This window comes from Filicampus tigris, chromosome 8 (genome assembly GCF_054856515.1).
Source record: "Filicampus tigris isolate MCC_2025a chromosome 8, RoL_Ftig_1.0, whole genome shotgun sequence".
Classification (NCBI taxonomy): Eukaryota; Metazoa; Chordata; class Actinopteri; order Syngnathiformes; family Syngnathidae; genus Filicampus; species Filicampus tigris.
This window is the reverse complement of record NC_141224.1, coordinates 11,561,393-11,578,493: the sequence shown is the minus strand read 5'-3', so window position 1 is coordinate 11,578,493 and position 17,101 is coordinate 11,561,393. Positions and strand designations below refer to the sequence as shown.

Here is a 17,101-nt window from a genome sequence, read left to right as displayed (position 1 = left end):
CCACGTCAAACGCATGAGGACCAGACTAAAATCCACATATATATATATATATATATATATATACATACACATACATATATATATACATACACACACATATATATATATACACATACATATATGTATATATACATATATATAAACATACACATACATATATATATATATATATACATATATATATACATACATACATATATATACATATACATACATATATATACATACATATATATATACATATATATATATATATATACACACAGTATATGTACACACACTGATTAATGTAACGGTTTCTTCACTCTACTCTCTAATCAAGCATTCACTGACCACAGTTACGGTAGTTCAAAATGCAGCCGCTCGTGTTCTTGGCACCTGTTCTCAAATCACTGCACTTGTTACCCATAAAAACGGATATTGATTTTAAAATCCTCTCACTGCTTTATAAAGTCTTAACTTGACTTTGTACCTCAATGTGTGTGTTGTATTTGTTTTATTGCATTGTATTACAATGTTTTAACCATTGTAAAGTGCACAGTTTGCCTTGCACCTGAACTATGCTTTATGAATAAAAACTGATTTATATCCGGACCTCTGGTAAAACCCCCTGTACGGTATATCATTCCAAAAAGTCAAAACAACAAAGGGCTCAATATGTGTGCAGTGGAAGGTGTTGTCAATGAATGACAGGCAACTGTGGGTGGATTTAGCCTTCTTTTCTTTGAAATATTTTTCTTGGAAACAGTTTGAACCCTTTATATAAAAATCTGTACAGCAACAAAAAGGAAAAAAAAATACACCCTAAACATTGATTAACCTTCAACTCAAAACGGAATGAAATACAGGTAGAAATCATAAATGTATGTACATGTACATAAAATCCAAACGTTTTCATACACAAACACACACTGTTTCAGGCTTCAAAGCGCCACTCGTACCGGTAGGATAACAAACCAAAGTCCTTCGGTGGCTCACAACAAGTAACCTTCTCTTCTAAGTATTAATCAGCATAATGTCCTGAGTTGAATGAGACTTGCTGAGTAAATTGTTGCACAACCCAAACTATGACTAACCGCTTTCCCGCTTTTGACCCTTGAGCACTAAAAGGCACTTACAGTGACTTGTCAGACTGCATAGAAGATTTCCAACTCCTGAATAACATTGCATATTTCATGGTGTTAAAGGTTTTTCTCAGTCTGGATGATAAGCCTAGTTGCAATTTAAAGGGCATTGTTATACTAATCCAGAAACATAATTATAAGCCGCAATGGGAGGTAAAACAAATGGCAGCTTAATGACCCAAAAAAAATCCAAAAGAAACAAATCACTCAGCTGAAATTGACTCCCAAAGAAATACTTCAGGATGTGAGTGAGGAAATTAACTATAATGAGTATTTAAAAATGTATTTGCGGTTGAAAAGTTAGCACAACTGGCATAATGTATCATTCCACAATGCAATTAAATGCCACTGGGATCACACCATAAGAGAGCACAGTGCTCTCATCACCAAATAATATAAGCAGTTGGAAGACATTACGTAATACTGCAGCATCACCAGTTCAGGAATGAGACACAAAGTGCTATATGTGCTTCTAATTTAGAGGTTTCCTAAAAACGATTCTCAAACTTTCTTGCAACCTCATTCAGTCCATCTAGTCCACTTTAGCCTGTTTAGGCTGAGGTAGCAAAGGGACGTGCATACAAAAGAGACATATCTGTGCAAATCCAACCCCACTATAATCCTGTGGTTATTTTTTTTCCCCAAAACATTTCCATCTCTGCCTCATTTTGTTTTCTTCCTCCTGCAACACTTATGTATTGTTTACGCTTATACGACTGGGTGCTTCTCAGTGTTCTTAAGGTCTTCTCTGTCAGCCACATTCTGCAGGGCCAATCTCTCATCACCATCTTCTCCATTGTGGCCCAGCTCAACAGACAAACGGGTCAACTCCTGGTCCCTGGGATCCTTGTCTGAGCCCTCGTCAGGATAAATAACGAGGAAACAGGCGGCAAAGAAACCGAGGAAGGAGCCACCAGAGGCCACCATTGGAATGACTCGCACACTGCCGACGGCCTTGATGACCGCTCCCAATGCTGAAGCGACCAAAATCTGGCTTATATAGACCTGGAAATATACAAAAATGTTATAGACTTGAGTATTCATCCATACTCATTGGGGTCACAGGTGGACTGCAGTCTATCCTAGTATGTTTTTGGTGACCTATGGACAATTTAGAGTCTTCAATGAACCAAACATGCAAGTTGGAATGTGGAAGAAAGACATACTATCTGAAGAAAACTCACGCACACTACACACAAGAGTCAAGATGTGAAACCCAGAACCAGAACTGTGAGGTAGTAGGTGTGCTAACCGCTAGTATACATTGTTACCGCAGGTTGACCTTGTCAGATGTTTGTTTTTCCTTTTTTATGGATAGTAGCACTGAGAAATTACTTGAAATTTAATCATGATTTAAATTTTGGCTTGTCATGATCCTAAAAGCATCATAATTGAAGAAGAACTATGAAAGTACTGAATGGTACGGTGTGTGTATGCAATTTCCTGTGCTTTCAGAGCACCCTAAATGTTCCTGTGTTGCTTGCTGCAAGCGTGTGATGTATGTTCTCTGCCTTCCCTGAGTGTGCTTTAGTCTGTTTAATGATGCCCCATTCTGACTTTATGGTAAAACTAAACACACAACAAAACTAATTATACACCTTGTACATTTAAATACAATAAATTGTTTTAGGCACATCACCATTTTAATGCTAGCACTCAATGGAAAACCCTATTGACAGGCTAGCAATAGCAAAACATGACAGGATTCTCCTTCAAATAACGAGTATTCACACATAAACGCTGCAGTATATGGAAGTGTGGAACTGCCAAAGTGGAGTAAACTGGGCTATGTCGCTCAAACGTATGCTATTGGTAGAGTTGTTCGAACGTGTTGGTAAAACGTAGGCTGAAATCTAAAAACAGCACTTTTCCCCATAATGCCATGGACTATTGACTTGTGTGCACAAATGCGCACACTTGTGCTCAGTCAAAAATGTTTACTCCGCTTCCGTAATACTAACCAGGTAATATAACAGGACTCACAGAAATATCTGTCATAATCATAGTCATAATCTGTGAAAAACAAGTTATAAAGTTAATAAAGTTTGCAACTTCTACTCTTTTTGTCTCCATGTAAGTGAATCACCACGGAGACATGGATGGAGCTGAACTTCATGTAGCTGACGTCATGTACTTTCTAATAGACAGCAACTTACTTGAGAAAGTAGTGCACTATATTTGCCTCATTTGCTTCACGAGACGACGAAACGACGAATCAACAATCCTCAGAAATCGTAATGGTCAATGCACTGTTAATTAATACATTAGGAGTGTCAAAAACATGTAAAGGTGATTTGCACAACCTTAACTGCCAAATTTTCCAGTGCATATATGTGAATATGTATATTCACTTTTCTTGTTGTTCTTTGTTGTTGTTCTTCTCTTAAATTAACAATTCCTGTTGAGGCTGCCCATCATTTTGGAAATAATTATGGCAAAAAAAACTAAACAAAGAAAAAGCAAAGATAGAATGGGTAATTTCACTCACTTGGCAAGATAGGATAGCGCAGTCAATGCCAAAACCTCTTCTAGTGTTGGCTGGACTGTGGTGGATGAACTGAGGAAAGCAAAGCCAGCAGAGAATGTAACTTACATACAAATTACGTTCTTGGTGATTATTAACACAGTGGTGCCCAGAGATGCAAGTTTTATTTAGTCCTGGACCACACTTGTAGCTCAAATCATCTTATCCCATTAAAATGAATAGAAATGCCATTAATATGTTCCAGCATCCCCAAAAAACGTAACACATTTTTGTATTGTGTTGGTTAATGGGAAACACATCATAAAAACACACGTTTATAAAAACATAATGATGTAATTAATTAGAATTTGAAGAATACTTTTTTTGTCATACTTTCTCTTTGAATTGTGATGCTTATGCTGGTGCGCAGACATTCACTGAGACACCTCATCTCTCAGCTCAGCAGCACGGCACTAAAATTTGCTTCTAAAAGATTAAGAATATAAGCCTGTGAGTATTGTACTCAGCTATCCGTTACTTCAAGAGTAACAACAGAGCCACACAGATGCAAAGCGTTAGCCCGTTTGCCTATTGAGGTTCCCTCCTGTTTTATGTTAGCATTCAGGTAGTGGAGGGTATGTCTGTGATTATAATTATCTTTGTATTATGTTTAGTTTCACAGTCACCTTCATTGAGTGTGGCAATAAACAGCTTGAAGCCTTGTTTTGAACAATATTTACGAAGTATATCTGCTAACATGTCACTTGTCATGAAGGGAGTTGAGTCACCTGCCACCATACAGTACCATATCCCAAGTTTGAGCTCGCAAGTCAAAGCAAAAATAAATAAAATCGACAAATCATTGACTTGTATCTCGAAAAAACATACAATTCGTAAATTGGGTCACTCGTACCTCAAGGCACCGTTGTACATGCAACTCTGTTCTCTGCTTGCGTAAGTACCTCTTTAATTTCATGATACTGTCCTAGTAAGGCATAAGGACAGTAGGACATGCTCATGGAGATGATGCCCATGCTGCTGATCATTACCATGGCAACGTACACATTTGGAAAGATAGCCATCACCGCGGTTCCTAAGGTTAGAAAAGCACAATAGTGAACAGATACATACGTAGGTGATTCTAGTGTATTGCGGCTGTTCATAGTGTCATGTATTCTCACCTATTGCAAAACCCAGAGTCCCCAAAATGTATATGACCTTGATGCTCAGGTCAAAGTTATCCAGGTACTTCTGAAGGATGGCTGGTTTGGAAAAAAACAAAACAAAAAAAAACAGGCATGTGGGAAAGAAGGGTAAATGTACCGCTGACTACTGTCATTTTGGAGAGAAGTGAGTCAGTAATTGTCTTGAGATGCAAATTTGGACTTTTGCATGTATACCTGAGCAGACAGCAGCAGTTGCCGCATTGACTACAAGCCCCCAACATCCCATCTGGACTCCACTGTTATAATTCTGGAACTCTGTGGAATTGGCTGGTGCCTGGGAAAACAAAAATATTAAGACATATTTGGACAATAGCTTAACAAAACCCTAAATACTGTGTTAATCTGATCTGTGTTAAATGTGAAAATGTGAGATTATATGTTTTTTCCTGCCTACTAAAGCAGCGGCCACCAACCTTTTCTGCACAGACACATTTTGACAGACCAGCTTGGAGACAAATAAACAAATGATTAAATACACAACTCACTCTTATGTATGGTGAATGTAGATATAATAAGCAGGACTCTTGCGCTTGTTTCTATTCAACAAGCTTGTCATGTCGTGGGATAATCTTTTTACTCCAAAGTCTTGTCTTTTAATGCCAGGTGCAGAGCACCGTGGGCTGACAGTTTTGTGGGTTCATTGTCTCATTTGCAAGCCTGTCATGACATGATGTAGAATAGCTTTGTTTTTTGTTTTTACCTATTTTTGCTAGCTTTAAGGAATTACATTTTTCCTGCATCATGAGGCCGAGATGAGCGTTTTGACAAAGGGACAGGCAGATGACCCTGATTTTCAAAATACAATTTATTTCAAGCTGTTTTTTTTTTTTTTTAATAAAGGCTAAAGGATTTTTATTAATCTGCTATTAGACCTAAACAGATTGTGCAAATGTACATTTAAGTTAAAGCCATTTGCACACTGCAACAGAGGAGTAGCAAGGGTGTGGTCTTACCTTAGGGTCACCGTGGAAAATGACTTGTCCCATGAAATCTGTGTAAAAGACGGCTTGAGCTATGTAGGAGAACCATGTGACAAGGTGACATACACACAGCCTCCACAGCTGCTTTGGCATCTGCACAGTGTAGAACCAGAAGACCAGGAAATATTGTGCATTTACAAAAAAGGATGTTCATTCACACGTATATAGAGAAATATTACAAACATCCTTCACCTTCAGCATTGACAACCACAGCAGTCGTACGGTTGTGCCCCTGCTGGGCCCACCATCGCTGCTGGAACCTTCTGAAGACAAACTGCTTTCAGACAGCTGAAACTCCCGCCTGTCCGCATGCAGCTGCAGATCACTCAGATCATTCAGGCTTCGGGAAGTGGTGATTGGCGGAGGGCTCGACGTGGTTGTCCGTCGCAGTCGGTGACGCTGGGATCCCACTCGTCCATAATACGAGAATGTGAATGAGGGCTGAAGAAACAGGGCAAACTAATTTGGACCGCCAGGCTTTTTTTTTTCATTTTTTTTTTCACAATTCTTCATAAAAGACATTCAAAAATGCTTTTTACTTGTCGGTAGAAAGTATGTTTGTGTGGGCGTGGAGAAGCTGTGGCACTGAGGAGCCGAGTACCAGCTTTGTTGGAGGTGTGGCTTTTGCTTGCATTGCAGTGCTCGGTGGGGGACAAGCCAGTATTGACACCAACCCCATTAGCCAGCTTGGTCTGCTTAACAGAGGAGAAACAAAAGCACTAGTCCTACAGCTCTCTGGAAACAAAATGCCTCCCCCCATTTGAGCATGAAATAAATCACACACTGTAATCGGAGTTATACTTTACCTTTGATTTCATATGTGACCCCTCAGAGCCAAGACTAACTTCAGGAGGACCATTAATCTGGCCATTAAGATCAGAAAAGGCAAAATCTCCACATTCTTCAAATACCATTCCATCTGTAAATTTGGGTGGTCTACCGGGATTTAAAGACCCAATACTCTGGTTTGAAGGCTTGAAAGAATCTTCTAGACCTTCCTGGATTTCAGGTAAAGCCTGGTGTAGCTCTGGCAAGAAAAGTTGGATCTGCAGGTCAAGGTCAGGATCCAGCTTGATTTTCGTGCCTGGCATTGCTAAGACTGAATCACTTTTACTTCGCATTCGCTCCATAACCAGAAAGTCCAATTCCTTGACCCCAGGATCTGATCGGCCGTTCTCTCGGCAGGGTGGGTCCTCTTCCGCGGTGACTTGTAGAAGCGGTGGTGTGTGACTAACCAGTCGGTAAGACGATTGACTGTTTGAATCCCTTCTTCCCGTGATATTAAGATGCTGGGATGCCACGAATTGCCTCTCTGGGATACTGAACATGTGCAGTATGACGGAGACAATGAAGATGATGGCTGCAAAAAGGAAAAGCACTTGCTGCTGTGACTTAAACGCTTGGCCCAGAGCTGTGCCAGTCCAGTCGAGACCGCCTAGCATGTAGCCGAAAGCGCCACCAAGCCCTGCAAAGAACACACACAAAATAACATCAATATTTGGATGCCAAATCATGCATCTTGATATGCCTTTTCCACTAGATTGTAAATTGCCATGACTGGATTTCCCATTAATTTACTTCTGCTGGCAACCACCAACCATCTGTCCAAGTGATACCTGATACCAAATATTTAACAAATTCCAGGCGTGCCTCAAAGACATCAAGAACTGCTGGCTGGCTGGTAACTGCTTATTACTAAACTCTGACTGACTGAAATTATAGTTCCCGGCTCTCAGCACCTATATCAATATAAAAAAAAAAAAATCGTCATTTTCTGCTGCCTGCTGATGCCGAGCAAACAAGTTGCTCAAACAAGTCTGTGAAGACCCTCTAGTGTCAAACTCGTTTTTGTCACGGGCCATATTGTAGTTAGTTACAGTTTCACTCGGAGGACCTATGTCTGTAAAACCATATACTGCAAATGTTTAATCGCCTCCTCATATTATTACTTTTCATTACATTACATAAGAAATTAATGGATAACTACTTCTGAAATCAGAAGTCATGAACAGTTTGTTCAACTATTGTTCAAGTTACTGTAATAATGTGCCAAGAAAATGCTTATGATATTTCAATGTTAGTATTTATTACACATGGTAATTAGAAATTTTGGTACAGATTTGACCAAGCATCATGGAAGTTGACATGTTTGATTTGCTTTTGTGGGCCACATAAAAATATACGGCGGGCAGGGCCTTGAGTTTGACACCTGTGCTCTAGCTGGTCCAAAACGCCACTGCACAAGTTCTAGCAAGAAGAGGAAAATCAATCATATTTCTCCTGTGCTAGCTTTGCTGCACGAATGTTTAAAAAAAAGGGAGGTATTTAGCTTTCAGCCTTCTCTCCTGTGAGAGAATCCCTACTCCGTCCTGAAGGCAGACAACCTATTTCTGTTCACGAGTAAACTTAAAACTTTTCCTTCGATTGAGCCTATATTCAGGGATGACTCAGGCATGCCCTGGCTCATCTCTTAGTTATGCCCTAGACTGCCAGGGGATCCCTTGATGCACCCAGCGTCTCTCTTGTTCTGTTCTCTCTATGAATCTTACTCTTTATCTCAACTTATTTACAATATCACAGCTAATGCGATATAACTATTGTTAAATATGCTATTGTGTCATCACCAGCCATGCGCTGTATGCTACTATCCCGCTTCTCTTTTGACTTTCTCGCTCTCCTCTGTGGTTGCTGCTTGCTGTTTCTGGAGATGCAACTGGTGGCGGCGCAATGGCGCATTGACATTTACTGTATCTACGAGGAATGTGGTGTTGTTGACAACGCAATATCGTCATTGCTGTCATCATGGGAATATTACTGTTGTTGATGCGGCTGTTGTGCCCTCTGTCGGTCACTCAACCCCTCTATCCTGTTTTCTCCCTCGAGCTACACGCTGTTGTCAAGTGCTTGCTCATTTGGGGTTCCATATACTGTATATAAAGTGCTCTGAGATACATTTTGTCGTGAATTGGCACTGACTTGACATGCAGGATTAAAGTGCCTTTCAGAGCACCTTAGTAAGGAGGATGAACTTGACAACTGCTAGATGAGCAGCGCTGCAATAGCTATAATAATATCACAATTGCACATAATGTCTACAAAATTGACCTTATACGTATATTGGCACCGATCTCTTCTTTTCAGCAAAGTCCTGTACCAAAAGTAATGGCATTTCTGACGCATGCCTGTCAAAATAATATTTTCCAAGTACGAGGCCAGTACGACCTGGATGCACGTTAAATATTTCACTGAACAAAGAGTCCTCCAATCCTATGGCGGCAACGCCAGCTGAATTTGTATATATCGGAAGAAGCTGGAGTTTATCACTAACCTGCACCAACGGATTAATAAAGTCAAAATTAGAGTAAATATCTGTATGCAAAACATTTGATGAATATAAAAGAAGAAAGGAAATACAGTGATAACTGAGTGTGCCTTCTCGTGACAGGTGACCACGCATTCTTATGCCACGGCACAAGCTACCGTATTTCATGATGGAAATGAATAATAATGTTGACGATACCAGAAGCCAAGGACTCCTTGTCATTTTTGCCTACCTGTCCATAAATTATTACATTCACCCACCAGTTGAGGATTCCTAAGTATATTCTCTGAAGTCGTGCTGAAATTGTTACCTGCGGAAAAGGCGTGGATATTAAGGGCCATATCTTGCTCCTCTGTATCCGCAACATCAAGAAGGTAAGCTCTGATGGGTCCATCACACGCATCAGCGCAAAAGTCCAGCACCACCACTCCCAAAACTGTGAGGATGATGCCCATTGGCTGGCTATTGGGGCGGTCACCAATGGAAAGGCCTGCAGCATATTTGCAAAAAAATATCATTCGGTGGAGTCATCCCGAGCGGAGTGAAATTTTCTAGCAAAAAAAAAAATGACCTCACCAATTAATGATCCATTTAAGAACAATGCCATACCGAGCAGTACACCAACACACAAAGCCAAAATGAATGGCCTCCTGCGGCCCCATGTTAGCGTACAGCGGTCGCTGGCCGAGCCCATCACAGGTGTGAGGATGAGACCAAGTATAGGACTGAGGAACCACGTCAGACTGTAGTACTGCTCAGGCAAGCCTTGGACAAACACACGCAAGCATCATAGAGTCAATTCATTCAATAAATTGCTATTCAAGGGGAGGACACAAGGATACTCAAGAGTTCACTTTGACAAAAGAACTTTATAACTTTGGTCACCATAACAGGGCGAGAGTTGTGATCGTTCGTAGAATTCTTCATTTCGATGAAGTGCTTCTTTATAAAGGCAGATGGTGCTGCCGTTTTGGAACGAATGCTCTTAAATGACAGCATTCATATATTTGTCATGCACTGAATTAAATTTGAGTGGGACATGTTAGAAGTACGCAAACACTTTGTGATGTGTAGGTTTTTTTTTTTTGTCCCCCTACATTTCATAAAACTTTGCTTCCCAATAGCGAAGCACCTATCAGTCTGTGCATAAATAAATGATGGTAGCTTGCTCTATAACCAATCACTATTAAGTGACCAGTTGCAAGAGCATAGAAATTCCCACCAGTCAGCTACTAAGAGACTTTCATGTGACGTACACACATCTTGGTACATGAAAGTACACACATTCATGTTAGGCTGCCTTCAAAACAACAGTCAAGATTTTTCCATGCCTTGTAGAGAAGTAGAGCTTTGTTTTCGTCTCCATTGGATTCCGAGCCAGTCAGCTGGCTGGTTCTCACGGGAAGAACATGTTACCCACGCTGTCTACAATACCCTCTTAAGTCAACACAATTGCGGCTACAGTTGCAAAGCATGGAGGAGGGCAAGCAAAGTCACCCCTGCAGTTTGTATACATTAAGCTGTTTAGGAAAATTATACCGGTATCATAAATGCATTTGTAAAAATTCAATTGGCACAAGCTCATCACATGTTGTTGAAATCATATTAGAAAGGCAACAGACGTGATTTTTCCAATAGCTAAGTAATACCTGACAGACAGATAATAGATAATAGCTGCTGGAACGGGAATGGGGAATGGGGTGATGTTCCTTGAGAAGGGGGAAAACATAAGGTTAAAACATGCGCGACTTCCATTAGTATTTCCCATGTATCGGTTTGGCTTTTTAAGCTTCTGACAAGGGGCGCGAATAATTATCAAGTAATGAATCGTGTGGAATTCTGTCAACTGCGTTGAATTGATATCTGATTAATCCAATTTTCAGGAAATTCAACAAAATGGAGCACAGTACTTGGCTGAACCAGCGGTGGTGCTGGTGATTAACTCTAACTATTTTGCTCTCAGAATAAGCCACTGCGACATCCACTATGGTAAGTTGAGATACAATACAGTATATATTGGAAAATAACTATCGATTACTTCAAGCGTTCATTTTCTCCAAAGTTGATCACTGAAATTTAGTGGCTGATCCATACTTCTTTCTGACCTGCTTTGTTTGTTAACAAATTCGTTTTTACCACTGGAAAATTGTATAGCCAGACAGGCTTCAAGGCAAATTACACAACCGTGCGATTGGCCCAAGAAAAAAGTCAACAAAACGAAAACTAACTGCATCTGCATTTTCAACAGAAGAGAAACAGCACTGCAAAGCTGGATGCTTAGAACATGTAAATGCCTCCATAACACCCTGAATAGGGTTTTAAACCCAATCTTTCTCTCAATATTGCAAAGGCGGAGAAAGACGGTGAAGCTGAAATGTGCTGTGTTGGACATTCTTGACATACCAGGAAAACGTGCCTTTGTTCCGTTTGCCATTGACATTGCTGATAGCTATTGCTGGGCATGCAGGTTACGTGACACTATGGTGCAACACATCCGCTATGCCAGTCCAGTTCCCAAACAGTTCTCCCATTACTGTTGCAGGGAATTTTAAGTATTATACTGAGTTGGGCATTTCTAAAAGCAGCTACTGCAATAAATTAATTAGGCAATAAAAGGTGTACGCTTGTTGTACTGACAGTGAGGCCTTGACAATTTATGACTTTTACTAAGTTACCTGGTATGCAGAGCAAACAGAACTGTCACATGCTTCGAAGCAAAAGTAAATACAGTATCGGCCGTCAAATGACATACTGCAAGAGTGTTTACTTAAACTTATGAGGGGAGTTGATTTTGTTGGAACAGTTGAAAACAAGACAGCATAAAGATGCTGGGGCACTGATTTGTTAAGAGAGCACATTCATTTATAAATCCTAAATGCTGTACTAGCTGAGAAAGTAGTTTTTGACACAAATGCTGAATTAAAAAACAAGAAAAATTTGAGCGAAAAAAGAAAAAGGAAATTGTAAAAACGTGCAATGAATACTTTTTGCTTAGCCAAGGCAAATTGGATGCACAGGGCTCACTCTAATTCTTCCCCCCACCAATCAGTACCAAAGAGTGGAGGAAAAAACGACTTGGAAAAAAAACAAAGTCAACGACTTCCGTTGTGTTGACTACAAAAATTGGTCGAAACAAAAGTGCACGCCTTAAAGCTGTTAATAATTTAAAAATATTTGCAGTACACTGATTCAATGTTTGGCCACTTTGGTGTTTCCACACTGACACTTTTAGATTTAAACGGCCTCCTCCAGCAACTTATGTGCATGGAGATTAAGAGAGTCAAAGGTTTGTGGTCATGTTAGACTGAAAGGGGGGAAAAATATGTTTTTATGTATTACTGCAAAGCGGAGCTGAGGGAGATGGGAGACTTGAACACGGGAATGTCACCCACATGACGACGAGCCAACGGCTGCTTTGGCGGCTGCTGCTGTGACAACAACAGCTTTGAATTGGTGTTATTAAGTGAATTAACACTGAACAAATCTAATCTTTATCACAGCACGCCCCATCACCACTACTTGGTGCATGTTAAGGTTTCTCCAGCTAACTTAGCTTAACTTCCTGTCCCGTCTCATTGCTAAGCGCTGAGCAGTTATTAATGTGAGTGTAAATTGCCATGATTACTGTGAAAAATGTCAACGAAAAACAAAGAGCAAGCGAGCGTGACAGTCGTGGTTGGATCTTTTAATGCATTTTTCTTTTTTAAATAAGTCCCCAGGTCCCCGGCGTGCCACCGGAGCAGACTCCACGTCCACGAGAGGCACTTGGCCCGGCGAGAGAGTGAGCGCAACAGCAGAGCAGACAATGACTTACATAAAAATTAACATGAAAATATTGTTTACTTTTAAATGAGAATAGTCTTAATATGCATCAACCTTAGCAAACTTAAGTGTTATTTGTAGATGCGTGATTATAACTGTCAAACATTTTACTGAAAAAAACAAAAATAGTCCACAGGGAAGAGTGTGTGTCTGTGCGGCGGAGAGGGGGGATTGCTGGAGTAATCAATGCAATAATCGAGAAGATAATTGATTCTAAAAAGATATGTGTGACAGCCCTAAAAATTATACAAAAATATAATGGAGAGGACTTTTTTTTACAACTACACTGACCAGCCACAATGTTAAACCACTAACTTAAAATGATGATCAGCTATTCCTAAAAGATATTTATTTTCCCCCAATGCATTTCAATGGGCGTCAATTTTACTCCGATTTTCACTATTGGAGGGCCAGCCTGATCTGGACTCCCTCCAAATAGCAGGGGTTGACTGCAATGTTCAGTTTTGATTGATACAGTCAGAGTATTGTATGTGCTAATATTTTGGACTCTCTCACAACACTAAAACAGGTAAGTAAAATATTAGGAACAGCTCATTATGATGCAATTCAGTAAATGCATTATTACTAACAAGATAAATTATGATGTCAGTTGTCATCTTTGTTGCTATTATGTTGGATATCATTCCAGTGTGCAAATGGGTGCTCATACTGTGTTTCTGAGGCTAAAATGCACCGTTTCCAGTCATTCCATGAGGGCCCTATTACAGGTTAAGAAATAATGTACCTCACATTGTACCAACGTACCTTAGGCGCAAAGAACTTGACAGCCTCAAAGTGTTAATATTTGATTCTCAAATCTTAAAACGAAATCATTAATCTAGTTTATTGCCGGAGACAGTACAGGCACCATTCAACTAGCCTAGCAACTAGAATACTTTATATGAGACTTTATCGCTGTTGAACGTCTTCTCACCTATCTGGAGCAACACCGGTGTGACCAGGGCAGTTTCCATGGCGTAGCAGAATTCCCGGCCGAACATCACAGCTCCGTGCATTAACCAGCGGTGCAGGGGGATCTGCATGCCTCTGCTTTGGCCCGATGCTTCCTCTGCATCCTCTGTGTCACTTTCGCCGTCATCTTCCATTGGCCTCCTCTTCTGATCAAGGTCTGAGGCTTCCAGTTCTCCCATCGATGCTTTGCTATGTGCTTCTTTGTCCGGTTAAATTGTGGTTATTGCTCTATCAGAGATTAAATAAACATTACTGAGTTCATTTTGACAAGCACAGGGAGAGTTTAGTCTTTCGCTTAAAACCCCCATATTATCCACGTCACTCCTGTCCTCAAAACCATTAACTGCCGCCCCACTTCTTACAGCATCCGTTTTCAAAATACTCACTACCCCCTACCGAGTCCTCTGCAGCGAGGCCCCTCCATACGTTACAGAACTAAAGTGTATTTACTCCTCTTCCCGTTGCTAAGTCTAACACTATCAAACCACTAATGGAAAGCTTTTCTACCTTTTTAGGGGTTTACAGAGTTAATAGAAAGACTAAAAAAACATGACTTGGCCTTTACATCATTTGACCATTTCAGACTATTGACTATTTGTTTGCTTTTTTATTCCCACTCTTATTTTTAGCATTCAGTATTTGACAGAGCTGGGCATTTTACTAAAAACTTGCGGCTTGTTTAACGCCTACAGCCGGGGTACCCCGTCTGCCTGTTTGTCCGGCCGGGAAAAGGGAAAAATAGTAATCGCCTATGATTAAATGGGCACTGCAGCATGGAAGTAACCGGACTCAATGCGTTCTTTTAGCACCTTCCAGGACCTTTTTGGGGTTTTATGTAGTACCTTTAAGTAACACGCATTTACTCCGGCCCTCAGTCTCGTAACATAGGGAAAACGTCACTTCCTCTCGCCTGTTCACTCACTCAAATCTGTCCCCCAAACAACAACAACCCAATCTAACAAAACTATTGTTACAGAAACCTCGCCTCACCGCAAAAATAAACGATTAAATAGACGGAAATAATCCGACTATGCTTAGTCTGACAATTTTTCCGTTATTTGTTTATCGCCTAAAAAATGCGCATCCGTCATAGGTGAATAGACAGACTGGCCGGTCACAGGCGGAATGACCAGCTCTGGTATTTGATACGTCTCATAAAGCACTCTGTGCCCTGTCTGTGAAAGCTGCTATAAAGACTTGCATTAACTACACCACTTACCTGCAACTGGCAGATGATGAAAATCCTATTCCGTCCATCATGTTTTCTAAAGCTTTCTAAGTGAAAAGGATCCCGTAGCTCAGCAGGGAAGCAGAAGCATTTCTCAGTATGATGAAAACTGGAAGGGGTATGGTTGGCAGAGGTTTGAAGTTGGAGGACTGTGTAACTGTGCTTACAGTGGCAGCATGGGGTAGTGGAAGCTTTTGGACTGTGCAAGATTTGAGTGTCCGTGTCAGCAGAGCCTGTCTGTCAGCAGCGAGGGCTGCTTGGAGCCAAAACATGTGGGGGTTCCTCAACAAATAGGGCAACCTGCAGAGAAACAGGGTTAATTCAGTATTGCACAGACCACCTGTATTGATTTAAGATTATCTTCCACTAGCAGAACTTTGCATCTTTCTGCAACCACACTGACACGTGAACCATTAAAGGCGAGATTGCATCTCAAATGTATCTGGTTAAAAACAATCGACCTTTGAGACAATATGAAGAGTATCTCATGCTTAGATCAACTAGAAAATACACTCATGTGTAATGACTCAATTATGCAGTAAATACGCCTAAGAAAGAAAGAGATTCATGCAACTACTGCGTAATAATATAGCAATGCTAAAATAAAACACAGAAATATGCCCTTTATGAGCTTTGAACATTGGGGTGATGACAAACAATATGATGCGTGGATCTTCTAACGAAGCCACATTTGTCAACCCTGGTGTCAAAATTTCAGAAGGGTGCGAAATATAATAGCTCATCATTGTTATATACTTGAAATATAATTTTCAAAATAGTTTGCAATGGTCTTGGAACTAAAGCTAAATGAATGCGTCTTTTGGTTTAACTCGCCACAGCTAGTCGCTTCCATGATTTGTTTGGCCCAGTTTTGTGGCTAGGTAAAGGGGCACTTACTTGCTTGTAGCTAACTGAACCTGTGCCATTACATGAGTGAATAGCTACAACTAAAGATTAACAAGTAATTGTCTCCAAAACAGTTAGAGAGTAAAGTGCCCCCTGTCAAGACTTACTTGCCTCACTTTGTGCTGTGATTATTCAGTGTTTATTCATTTAATATAATTGTTGAGCAGACTTCTCACACTGCCTCTGCTATCTTTCCTTTTTCTGTAGTAAGATCTCACCTCCAGGAGAAGACATCACAACAATTTGACTGTATGCCAAAAGCTATGACACCAAGTCTGATTAAGACATGACTTTGATGATGAACTCTTTGGCAAAACGCCATAGGCGACTCATTGATGATATGCCATTAGATAAACTAAAAGGCATAGCTCTGTCAACATCCAAACGGATGAAGAAATTAAGATTTTACACTGTTGCATCAATCATTAATACGTGAAGAGCAATGTATGCGCAGACAGCATTTTCTTTTTTTCCGGTGAACAGCGTGGAAATTAATGTTTCCTACCTTGGAATGAATGGTGTATGTGAAGATTGCTGAGCCAGTTGGGACATGATTTGGCTCGTAACTGTTTTTAACTGTTGATGTTACGACGTGCTCGCATTTACATTTTTGTGTGCATTTAACACTAGCAGGAGTTCGCCAGGTAGAGCAAATCGCATTTAAGTCATGTGTCAATTCCAGCTGCACCAGGTACTATTTGACCTGTTGGCTAGCGTTAAACTTGAAGCGCTAACCTGCCGTTAAACCGTAACTTAATTCCACATTTGCAAGGAAATGATAAAGGTGCAGAAACATACCTGAGGATGTAACGCCATAAACATGGCACTCCTTCGTTGTGAACCGTCTTCAATACCGCGGACAGCGAAGCTCTCAGTTTGGGCTAGCGGGCTCTGCTAACCTTTGGCAGCTAAACGAGAACCCTTCAACGCTCCACTTGCAACTACAGTACACCCTCCTCAACCTCACCGGTTTCCACAGTAACAAAGAGAGGCGTGGCCAGGATAGCGAGCGTCTTGCGTCATCAAACGTATATTTCCGGAGGGTGACGAAATAATA

General features: G+C 40.6%; 1 protein-coding gene across 3 annotated transcripts; it reads right to left on the bottom strand.

Moving 5' to 3' along the window:
* Positions 1–704: 704 nt before the first annotated feature.
* On the bottom strand, positions 705–17,046 carry LOC147143695 (polyamine-transporter SLC45A4-like). 3 transcript variants are annotated; one of them, XM_086038933.1, is made up of 14 exons: positions 16,843–17,046; positions 15,130–15,438; positions 13,873–14,138; positions 9,693–9,881; positions 9,427–9,606; positions 6,601–7,259; positions 6,334–6,486; positions 5,987–6,253; positions 5,768–5,887; positions 4,989–5,088; positions 4,770–4,850; positions 4,551–4,681; positions 3,613–3,681; positions 705–2,129 (listed from the first exon to the last, which is right to left on the bottom strand). In XM_086038933.1, exons 3-14 carry the CDS (start codon positions 14,087–14,089, stop codon positions 1,833–1,835), a joined length of 2,463 nt encoding a protein of 820 aa, XP_085895059.1. In that variant the 5' UTR covers positions 14,090–14,138; positions 15,130–15,438; positions 16,843–17,046; the 3' UTR covers positions 705–1,832. The 3 variants fall into 3 exon arrangements, 2 of the variants coding, with proteins under 2 accessions (XP_085895059.1, XP_085895060.1); XM_086038934.1 differs by having other exon boundaries at positions 5,987–6,235; positions 16,843–17,045; XR_015087929.1 differs by having other exon boundaries at positions 2,053–2,129; positions 4,502–4,681.
* Positions 17,047–17,101: the final 55 nt, after the last annotated feature.